This window comes from Hibiscus syriacus, unplaced genomic scaffold, assembly GCF_006381635.1.
Source record: "Hibiscus syriacus cultivar Baekdansim isolate YM2019G1 unplaced genomic scaffold, ASM638163v2 tig00111128_pilon, whole genome shotgun sequence".
Classification (NCBI taxonomy): Eukaryota; Viridiplantae; Streptophyta; class Magnoliopsida; order Malvales; family Malvaceae; genus Hibiscus; species Hibiscus syriacus.
This window is the reverse complement of record NW_024062989.1, coordinates 353,236-365,553: the sequence shown is the minus strand read 5'-3', so window position 1 is coordinate 365,553 and position 12,318 is coordinate 353,236. Positions and strand designations below refer to the sequence as shown.

The following is a 12,318-nucleotide window of genomic DNA, read 5'->3' as shown; positions in this document are numbered from 1 at the left end:
GATTTGTTAACTTTTAGTTGATAGCCATATTTCACACATTTCGTATACAAAGCTATCTTCAAGTCTTCATTTGTATCAAAACAATCTTCTTTCTTGATATGAATAACTTTTTTGTAACAATCAACTGCTATCTTTACCAACTCTTCTTCCGGTATCTGAAGTAATTCTAGCATATTCTAGTTATACTCCCGTGGCATTTTCTTCTTTTCTTTTCTTCAGGGACTTCTTTTTCTTCTTCTTCTTCTTCTTCAGAGTTATATGAATTACAGAATGGATGCTCAACATGTTCATTCACAGTCGTAACTTCCTCCTTATTATCATCAACAACATCTTCCTCGTCAGCGGCTGTTTCATCATCAAAATTTGGGTATTGACCAATATCAAAATCATTACACGCAAGGTCTGTTTCTTCTTCTGAAACATCATCAAAATCTGAGTATTGACCAAGATCAAAGTCCGGGTATTGACCAATATCAAATTTCGAATACTGACTAGTACTCACAATTTTTTCTGTTGGCTCATAATCGTCTAACTGGTCAATACGAAAACCGAAATTTGGTGCTGAAAGTTGATTGGGATTTAGATTAGGAAAAGGTTGTGGGTTTTGAGATTGTGTTTGATATTGTGTTTGGTATTGGAAATGTGGTGAAAGAAAATTTTCTTGGTGATGAAATTGTGGTGGAACCATTAAATTTTGAGGTTGATAACAACGTTGTACATTGTGAGCACCATAAACTGGGGTTGAAGAACTTAGTTGATTACTACCCGCTACTGACCCAACTTCACTACTTCTAGGTTCAACAACATACAATGTAACATCATCTTCTTGCGAAACACTAATGTAAGCAATGAATCGTTCAACATCTTCATTGTCGATTAACAAATAAACTGTACATTTTCTTTGATAAGATAACCTAAATCCACTTAGAGGCTCTAAATTCAATTTCTTTGTAACACGTAACATTAGAGTTTCATAAGTTAACTTTTTTAATGACAGTTTTAGTTGAAGATTCATGGGTAAAGGCACATATTGTAAAACACCATGAACATTCTCCCATGACCCTCCAAAACAAAAATCTATCCAAACATGATCAACATTAGATGATTTCATTCTACAAATTGTAAATTAATTTACTAAACAAACGAGCTATAAACTACTTATCATCACTAACTTAGAGAAAAACATACCTTTATTAAGTTGATAGTTGATAATTTGGGAGAGAAATCATTGAAAAATTATATAGAAATAAAATTATGTAAAAAAATAGAGATGAGGAATGATGTCGTTGGATATATGAATGGATGTTGCCGGAGAGAGTGATAGATGGAGATGGAATGAGTTACGATTTAGGGATTTAGGTTATGAGTTCCTGCTGCTTATATGCCCAAAACATTTGTGTTGTGAAACTAAAACCTGTTGCGAAATTAAATTCGTGTTGCGAATTTGAAAATCGAGTTGCGAATTTAAAATTCAGTTGCGAATTTGAAATTCAGTATTGCGAATTTGACTATCGCGTTGCAAATTTGACTTCTGTGTTACGATTTACAAATTCGCGTTGCGATTTACAGATTCGCGTTGCGAATTTGACTTTTGTGTTGCGGATTTGACTTCAGTGTTGCGAATTTGACTATCGCGTTGCGAATTTGACTTCTATGTTGCGAATTTGACTTCTGTGTTGCGATTTACAAATTCGCGTTGCGATTTACAGATTCGAGTTGCGAATTTGAAAACTGGGTTGCGAAATTGGAGTTCGCGTTGCGAATTTGAGATCACGTTGCAAATTTGTTGGTCATTTTCTCAAATCCAAAAAAAATTGGTTAAAATCGTATATTATAAGGCATTTTCGGTTACTAAGGTTATTTTCTCTTATTATTATTCTTCGGGGAAGGCTCACAGGGGGTTGATTTTTTTTTTGTTGGTGAAAATGGGATTATAAAATTCCACCTAAAATGGCTTAGCATTTCACATCGACTACAATAATCTAATCTGAATGTCCAAAGCTTAGTCCCCCTAAAAAGGGATCACGGGTTCAAACCTTGTAAACCCCACTTTTGTTATCTTTATTTTAACATTTCAAGGTAAACTTGATGGCTAACTTCATACTCGAGTCCTTGAACTATTTAGAAAATTATGAAATAGATCCTAAGTTCTCGTTTTCTCACAATTTAGTCCCCGATAAGATAATTAAACTATTTAATTTAAGCTTTAAATTTTTGGGGTGTGACATTAATTGCTTGTATAGTTCCTATAGTTGTCACTTTTTTTTACATATCATATACTTATCACCTTCTATTAACTTGATATCTATTATTATCATTATTATTATTTTGCTCCATGCTTGATATACATACTTTCATTAGATCAACTAGTTTAGCACTTGCCACTAACATCGTTAAATCCTAAGCACATAGAGACAATACTACCTGATAATGATGATAAAATCATCCAACAATTTACAAATAATTATATAAATATTTGTAAAAAAATTACCAAGATTTCAAAATTGTATTTAAATATTATAAACGTTATAATGATCCAAAAATATATATTTACTTTTAGATAAATAAATAATAAAATAATAATATCGTAAAAAACTATTTTTAAATATATAGTATTTTTATAAAATATAAAAATTTGAAAAATATACTTTATATTTTATGATTACGATAATACACAACCACAATATAAACACATAAATTATCAAATCTAACCATATTATTACGAAAACAGTATAACAATCATAAACACAATTTTGAACATCAGGTTGATTAAAGAAAGATTTTTAGAAGAAAGGAAAAGCTGCAAGGACTAGGTTTCAAACTCAAACTTACCAGATGTTAAATTGTATGAGCCCACCCATTTACATATATTGAGTATTATTTACATTTAGTTAAATAAATATTAATATAAGAAAAAGCTTAACTATTACATAAATCTTAAATTAGTATCATAATACAAAAATAGCACAAATTTAACTTATAGTTAGAAAAATAATAAAAAATCAAATAAAATATATTAATACTTATTCTAAATAAGATATTCATATTTTTTTTGTTCAAATTAAATTATATGAAATAAAATTTCTCAATAAAAATAATATATTGCTAACTCGGAATAAATAAAATTATTACCATTCGTAGCATAGATAGCATAGTGTTGTATACAACTATGCTTAGTGAAACTGAATTAATGCCAAAGAAAATGCTGAAATAAATAGTCTTGAAACTACATTATTGCATACGAAATTAGCTTAAAAGGAAAGACGGTGGAACTTGTTACCATCCCAGCAAAGCACGGATTATGCGTAGTATGCTACCACTGAGAAGAGCCTGCAACAATCTGAGCTTTCCGCGTGTGTATGGGGGGTACCTCAGAGATGAATCACCGGAAAAGCCTTTATACAGAACAGCCTTCTTATGGCTAAAAGCATCGAAGGAGAATTTCCCATGGTACGAACCCATTCCGCTCTCCCCAACTCCTCCGAATGGTAAATTGTGCTCAGCAAGCTGAAATATTTATTAGTTGATTTGATCCACGTGAAGATTGGAATCTATAAGTCCATGTTTCATGAAATATGAACATACACTGTATTTTAACCAATCTCATCAATTAACTACAAGTAAAAAAAGAAAATATTTTACTCATGAATCCCAAATGGAAATCTAAGTATAATTTCCGGCTACCATAAAACCATAAAATGAATCGCCCGTGCGATAATGGCCCTTGATAGAAGATTACAAGAGCATTACATGAAATCTGATCCTCGCCTACTGATATCCTTTATGTCAACCATTGAATTCATTCAAAGAGTTCCTTGGACCAATATAATTTCCCAGAAAAGGCAGTTTAAATCTATTTGTCACCAACTCACCATTGGCTTATAATTTCCTGGTGACATTCTCTAGGGACTAATAAATTATTTTTCAAACCTAATTGCACAGTTATTTCATGTTTTTCATATCGATTTAACCATAAGGACACAATCAATATGCTTCCTCATTAGCCAAATCAAGGGATCACTTGTAACCCATCCATAGAGATTACCGCCAATTCCAAATGTAATCATGTCTAAATGCAGATTATACAACAATGCATGCATGTCTATATTGGTTCCATAAGTTGAAAGCATACTTACATGTACAGTAGTATCATTGACGACTAAACCCCCGGCAGAGACCTCTGCAACGAACTTCTCCTTTAGCTTATTGTTATTGGTAAAAAGATATGCTGCTAGTGGCTTTGGTCCAGAAGAATTTATCATATCAAAACTCTCTTCCACGTTATCGACCTGTTATAAACCAACCACAAGAAAATCATGATGAATGTTCCGTATTCAATCTCATAAATGAAGAATAAGAGCACTGGTCTAATTATTCATTAAAATTTCCTTGATACCATGAATAATTGGAGTTAGTTGCAGTCGGGTCATTTTCATGCAGAGAATTCATAAACCAAGTTATATTCTATATTTGCTCGGACTCTTCAATTTGTTAAAATATGAGTATGGGGATATGACCATCAAAGGATCCTTCAAATACATAGGAAAACTCTAAAAAAATAAATAAACATACCCCCGCCAAATATATACCTATACTCAACACAATACCCAAGTCCGAGTAACATAGGCTATATCCTCAAGAAGATCTCTCTGTTCATATGTAGAACTTTTTATTGTTCCCTTGCAAACTTTCCAGAAAAATATTGCTTAGTCATCTCTTGCCTAATTATTCATGCTCCATTTGAAGGAAACGATATGCATACACTCTTTGTTCAAGCAATAAAAAGAAAAGGTTCAACTCTTTAAGTGTTTGAAGGACAATGTCTACGCATGGAAACAACAAAAACTAAAAGAAACCGTAAAATAAATAGCAAAACATTTTGGTGCAATTGGCTCTTTAGTTCCTACCAGGATAATTGGAAGCAATGGGCCAAATATCTCTTCCTTCATGATTAGAGAATTTATTGGGACATCGAGCAAGATAGTGGGAGCAATCTTCCTGCCATCGGAAGAAAGAAACGATTATTAACTATTAACAGTATAAATTGTCCGGTGCACTTTAAACGAGAAGCAAAGCCCAGGTTAGAACTGACAAGTTTGTTTCATCTCTCGCTCCACCATGGGCAATCTTACTAGAAACCTTGTCCTCTTCCAATAGTTTTGACAAGCGATCAAAGTGGTTAGAGTTCACTATGCGAGACAAGTCTTTTGATTCCAATGGGTTCTTTCCATAAAATTGCTGCAATTCACATTTGAAAGAATCTACCTGCAGGGTAAAAAATAGATTGAGAAGAACAATTGAAAAATAAATGGGTTACAACTTACAAATGTTAACATGTACGAGCATTATTACCAACTTCACAGCATAATCTTTTGCTGTAATAATATAATCAGGAGAAACGCATGCTTGTCCATTATTACACCCCCACTTCCCTGCAATTATCCTCCTAGTTGCAACCTGAAACACACAGAAAAATATAAGTCGGTCAAAAAGAAAGTTGACATGATGGCAAAATTGAACACTATGCATACCTTTAAATCGATGCCTGAATCAACAATGACAGGTGACTTCCCTCCGAGCTCTAGAACAATCGGTGTTAAGTGCTTTGCAGCTGCTGCCATTACAATGCGTGCAACTCTTCCGTTGCCTAAAAGTTTAAAAGATGTTTTGATTCAAAGAACTTATATCAGAACTGATATGACAATGACTAAAGCACTGGTTAGCATACAGCGAAAATTAGAGGTTCTGGGAGAGCACCAAAAATTGGACGCAAGGGTTCATCTTGTTGAAAAATCACTTTAAGACTTGAGTACATTTTACTTTTAAGTCTCTAATCTAAGACTAAAGACAGCATATCAGCAGAGTATCAAATAAATATGACAAAGCAAACCCCTGAAAAATCCCCCCAAATCCTCGTCATTCTTGTAAGATCCCAAAGTAAGAAACTTTTTAAAATCATTAGGCCAGCAAGACTTCCAATTTCCAATAAACTTTTGACCAGTTCAAGTGATACATTAACCATAACCACCCTCAGGGAACACATAATAGCTTGTCAATCTACGGACCATACTACTATGTCCCCATGAAACACTCTTCTGCATCTGTCTAGCAACTCCCAATGATAGGAAAAGGTTAAAGGTGAAGTAACATGTCAAAGAAAAGAGCCAATCAATTAAGCTGTAATGTTCTGCAGTTCATAATTTGAGGTCCCAAACCAGATAAAGGATGTTGCAGTAGATTTGGTCAAGCAGCCAGTAGTAACCACAAAACATCAACATAAATCCTAGAGAAAGAAATGGTTGCCAAGAGAGTCTACTAAGATTTATAAGAACATCTATTTACAAAAATTAGGGAGTTATAGACCGCCCAACAATGAAGAATACCTGATTTTATCTCTAACACAGCTTCATCCACAGAATGATCTAAACTATATAGAAGCTATAAAGAACATCTAAACTAAATGCTAAAACAGAAATCCTGTTAAATCATCAATACCACGTGGCTCATCCACGGAATTGATAGAGCCTTAATCCTACCCAACTGTAATAGAGAGCTACACTATCCAACAACCACGGCTACCACAAGCTTCTTAAAGCATTATGCACATATCACAGATGAAACTAAAATGCAGCTGTCCATGAATGCTTAAGTAACACATAAAAGATTCAGCAAGAGGAGAAGGTAAATAGATGCAAATGTGCAAAGGACCTGTATAAAATATTTTGTCCCACTTTTGCTCCAGTAGTGCTGATGTTTCTGGAACTGCTCCTTCAACAACCTTAATGCAAGAGCCATCCAAATAACCAGCTACTAGCTTTGCAAGCAAGGATGATGAGGCTGGAGCTAGTTCTGATGGCTTTAAGACTATAGCATTACCAGCTGCAATAGCTCCAACCATTGGATCAAGAGATAATACTGAAAGAAGAGATACAAATATAGTCATATTCCAACATATTTCAGGAATTAAAAGAAAAAAAAGGACAGAGAGGCATGATTTGAACACGTCCATCTTGTGTTTAACATACAAAAAGGATAATTCCATGCTGAGATTACAAACACAACACCCAATGGTTCAGATACAATTTCAGCAGATGAAGGAAACGTAGTCAATGAAGTTTTTGCCTGCAGAAAGGGGCAAGTTGATCATATTCAACTCTTTTAATGATCAAAAAAGAAACCTTAATGAAAGCTTATGCTCATTTAGAGGTACCCAAAAGTTTTACCTTTTCCGGCTTCATCCAATGCTTCATTTCCTTGAGTGCTAATTTGCACGAATTCTTTAACATTGCTATCTGCAGTGTAAACCATGTCAACATCATATGAGGACAAAAAGGTGTCATGTTTCATGTGGGACTTGTGTAGGAAAAAAAAGCGCTTACTAAATTCAGGAGGCTAAACATAAATAACTCCAATATTTGATGATTTTTCCATAGTTCTATTCCTAAATATTGTGAGATTTTGAGCTTAACTATCAGCTATGGTATGAAAGTTGAATTTAAAACAAAGATATCATGTATCATGAATTATACAAATTTAACAAGAGAAAGACTGCTTGACATAAAAATTATCCGATTGACAAAAGTTAGGTGGTTCAGAACAATAGTCATCCAATACATTATTTTCCCCAAAATTACAGAGCCTAAAAATAAATAAGAAAAGGCTCTTTAAAGCTCTTTATCTTAAAAAAAGTATACATTACCAGTCTGCCACAAAGAACAATCATTTAGGAAACCTAAAAAGAGATTTTGCTTACCTTTTAACTTCATCAACTATTAAATCTAATTAACTTAAACACAGAAGGTTGACTTAAATGACGCATCTAACTAGCTTAAAATAAACACATCTGCCCCAAAGTTAAATCCAGAGACTGAAAATATACATTTAAGCATATGGCTAAGATACTTTTGTAAGAGCCGCAACACCAATCATCAAATTATAACTATTTAAAATAGATAGCAAGACATATCTCTGTTTTTCTTCTTTCGTTTTTTTTAGTTTCTTTTTCTTTTTCAATTTCTGTCCAACCACCGTGCGTACCTACATTCAAATTCAATACTACTTATTTTTAATCTTTATGTCTACTAAATAAAGTTATACTCACTCAGGAACTATTCACCCCAAAGCAAAACTTTACCCCACTTTCCAAAATTAATATTCTGAAGTATTAGCAGGTACTGAAAAAGCTTAACATAGAGAATGTGCAGAAATGTAAAGGCCTCTTACTACAGTTACATCCTGTCGGCTACAGATTTTAACAATGAGTGAGAACTGGATTAGCAATAAATATTAAAGCACTTGAGTTCTAGCAGTTTCGAGTATTAAATAGCTCGATTCTTTTACTAAGTCTGAAATTGACCAACCACTTTCATGAAAAAGGAAATATTTGGCATGTCATAAATGCTATTCGGGTCCACCCAGATTTCAAACCTATCATCTGTTTAGACAGGTCTAAAAATTTTGCACCCGAAAGAAAAAATTGGACAACTTCAAGCCTCAAGTTCTAACCTTTTTATTCATGGATTTCAAGTTCTCACTGGAAGTTTGTAATAAAAGGTATATATATATATGTGTGTGTGTGTGTGTTTATCTGTCAGAAATAATAAACCCCAAATGGGAAAGAAGAGGGAAGCAGACAAAATAAAAATAGCTTTAGAGACATTCTGCTTTGGAGGCCTGCGATTATTAATACCGAAATTAATTAAGAATACTAAAAAAATTTGATATTTGTGGGCACAGTGAAATCTTTTTATTTGTGACACATATTGGGAATCGAGAACAGCAATAGAGTTGACTTAGATCGGCCTATTTGCCCTTTTGTCTTTAAAAAAAACCATGAATAATGATTCAGTTCATGAAATAAATTAAATTAAAACCTAGTCGGATAACAAAATCAAAGCAGATTCATTGAAATAATAATCGGATTAAAATTAATAAAAAAAATGTTTACCTCGTAGATGGAAGATTCGAGTTCCGGCTTGGAAAGATCATCGCGAAGAGCGGAGACGATTTGCAGCTCGTTCTCTTCCAACATGTTCAACATGGCTATCAACTGAGATACTCTCCATTCGTAGGTTTTAGTTTTTCCAGCCATGAAGCTAGCTCTCAACTTGTTCACCATCTGCTTCGCTGACTCCGTATCAAAAACCGCTTTGTCCTCTGATTTACTCCCCATTATTACCCAAAATCAACAACGAAAATCACAATAATCAATGAAAAAAGATCCAAACTGTGGAACTTCTTATTAGATAATACGCCGATTTCTTTCGTATAGTTATGTTCGAATCTGCTTCCAGAAAACGCCGGCGTCGTTAAAAAGGATCACCGTGCATCACCGTGCCACCGATAACAAAGGTTGAAGTTATCCCGTCAGAGTTGTATTGGCATCAACTCGGTTAAAAGATGTATATATATAACTTAGATTTCATTTATTATTAATTATTATAAATACTAATATTACAAAAGGTCATATCAATAATTACACCCTCTTGACTTATGAAGTGTGTAAAATAATAATAATAACAATAATAATAATAATAATAATAATAATAATAATAATAATAATAATAATATATTATTGTTGACGAGGATATAATCACATTATCACGACTTTGGTAAAACTAAATTAATTTTTCGCATATTATCTCGCTTATTAATATATAGGGTAAATTACACAACAAAATCATTGTATTATTATAATTAAATTTATAATTTGATCATAGTATTTTAAGAATATATAATTGAATAATTCTATTTAATTAAGTATTTTTTTATAAATGAGTTTCATATATTAATTTTTATTATATTTGAGTGATTTGACTATTATAATTGATAATTAGAATGATTAAAGTATTATAATCAATAAATATAATAATATGATTATAATTGAAATTCAGTATATGTTATATAATAAATAGAATTATTTAATTATCACAATCGATACATTATTGTTTTAAATTTGCATGTGGAGACTTCACTACCATTTATATTATAATGGTCTTATTTATAATTGTTAAAATATTTTCGATGAATATATGCTTGCATTTCACAACTCAAAACAAAGCAATATACCATTACCCTATACCAGGCTTGTACACCAATCACAAAGAATTAACAAATAAAACCATTTTTTTAATTAATCACGGATATCTTATTTATTGACCGACTAATCAGGATTGAATATTGCAGAGGTGAGGACGACCCTCCAAACCCAATTTGTTCCATTCGTAAACGTTAGGATTTGAACATCTGACATTGTTTAAGGGACATAGTGTCTCATCCCACTAGATCAACTGGTTGTCAAAACCATTTAACCTATAAAATATAATTTTAATTATTCTAATAAGTGTACTGATTGAATTGGCAATAGTAATATTATAAATATATATTATGTTTACTTTTCTATAAATGACTATTTTTATTTTACAGGATGAGTTCTATCGATGTAGTAAAAGAATTCCTTGTAAAATATCTTATCGTCTACTTTTTCTTAAAGCTAATAATTCTTTATATTTTATGTCAATTAAAAATACATATAATAAATTAAATATAACATGATGACAATATTTTTATTTTTTAAATTATTTTTAATATATTTAAAAGTTATTGACGTTGTTCTTAAATCGCCAATTTTCGTGAAAAGACAGTTTTTCATATATATATATATATATATATATATATATATTATTTTTTGATTTTTTACCCTTTGATTCATTTAGTTGAGAAAATAACGGGAAATTACAACAACCATTGCATATGGCGTGTGATAAAAGAAAAGGAAACCGCAGGAAAGAATGAAATAGAAAACGCTGCGTATTTGAGGGGAGTGGAGGCATAATTTTGCGGTGACAAACAGGATGTGCGAACGGTTAAAATTTTAAAATTTTTATGTATTTTTATTTTTTATATATAACTTAATTTTTTTTTAAATTTTATAATTTACACGTTATTTTTTTAATATACATTTCTTAAAAAGATTCTCACGTTCGTGACGTCACTGATGACAAATCAGCCACCAAATCTCAACTAATTGTTGTTTGGTTGTTATGCTGAACTTTGAATTTGATTAAGCTACGAAGACTGAGAAGACATAGGACTTTGTTTCCGAAAGGAGATTGTTTAACCTCTTGATTATCTTTTCTTTTCTAGTTTAAATATTGGTATTATCTACTTGGATAATACTTTTGCATCTACATATATTAAGTAAATTATAAGATTGATTATTTCCGTTTAGTTTTATATATTTTTTTTATTGAATTTTAAAAAATATAATATTTGATAACTTTCGTTTTTATTTAATTAAGATGTGATCACTGAATATTAATTATACTAATGAATTATCGATATGACACAATAAATATATAAAATTAAAAAAATTATACAAATACTAACTAATTATTTAGAAACAAACAAAACTACCCTTATTAGTTCAGATTTCATACGACCATCAATGCCATAAATTCTTAAGTTCCCCAGCGTTGTATATCAATGAAACTTGCGGGCCGGGGGGGGGGGAGAGAATTGTTTTTAAGCACTAATTTGTAGGTTTTTCCCCAATAGGGTAAATATTTTATTTATTTATCCTAATACAACACGTTAGCGTTTGTTTTAGAATCTACAACATTTGTTAAAGTGTTCAAGGAACTCGTCATTAGTGACGAGTTGACGAGTTCCAATAGAAATTACTTTTAAATCCACTTATTAATATTTAATATATTTTTTTAAAAATTAGTCACTTTGAGGTGAAGAATTTTATTAAAATAATAGTTTTTTATTTTTAGTGTTTTATTTAAAAAAAATAGAACTCTATGATGAGTTTCGGCAAACCAACGACATGATTTTTGAATTAATGGAACTGTCATGTCGAGGTGATGAGTTCTAATAATCATTTTCACAAAATTTTCATTATAAATAGGAGTAAGTTGATAGAGTGTATATGAGATTGAAATCATGCATTTGTGGGGATAATATTACCAAAAATTTACGAATGATACATTTGGGTCTGATTACTCAGACAACGATGATTCAGATTCGAACTTGTTTTTCAGATGAGGAGTGGGTAAAGAAGACTATGAAGTTAATATTTGATCAACATAAGGAGAGTAGGAACTTGAAGAAGAAAAAAAGGAGATGAAAATCGAGGAGGAAGAGAAGAAGAAGAAAAAGTATGAAGAGTTACTGATCCGATATAGCAAACGAATTAGAAAATGGAGAAAGAAGAAAAAGTATGAAAAATAATTGTGTAGGAATTGAGAAGAAGAAGGAGGCAAAAAGTTGTTTTGTATGTTGATTTTTATGTTGATGAAATGCTTAAAATATATG

At 31.6% G+C, this 12,318-nt stretch overlaps 1 protein-coding gene across 1 annotated transcript; it reads right to left on the bottom strand.

Moving 5' to 3' along the window:
* Window positions 1-3,235: 3,235 nt before the first annotated feature.
* On the bottom strand, window positions 3,236-9,366 carry LOC120154301 (aldehyde dehydrogenase family 3 member H1-like). The gene is made up of 10 exons (XM_039166097.1): window positions 8,948-9,366; window positions 7,224-7,292; window positions 7,026-7,122; window positions 6,709-6,915; window positions 5,532-5,647; window positions 5,353-5,457; window positions 5,093-5,265; window positions 4,908-4,998; window positions 4,137-4,289; window positions 3,236-3,507 (listed from the first exon to the last, which is right to left on the bottom strand). Exons 1-10 carry the CDS (start codon window positions 9,170-9,172, stop codon window positions 3,277-3,279), a joined length of 1,467 nt encoding a protein of 488 aa, XP_039022028.1. The 5' UTR covers window positions 9,173-9,366; the 3' UTR covers window positions 3,236-3,276.
* Window positions 9,367-12,318: the final 2,952 nt, after the last annotated feature.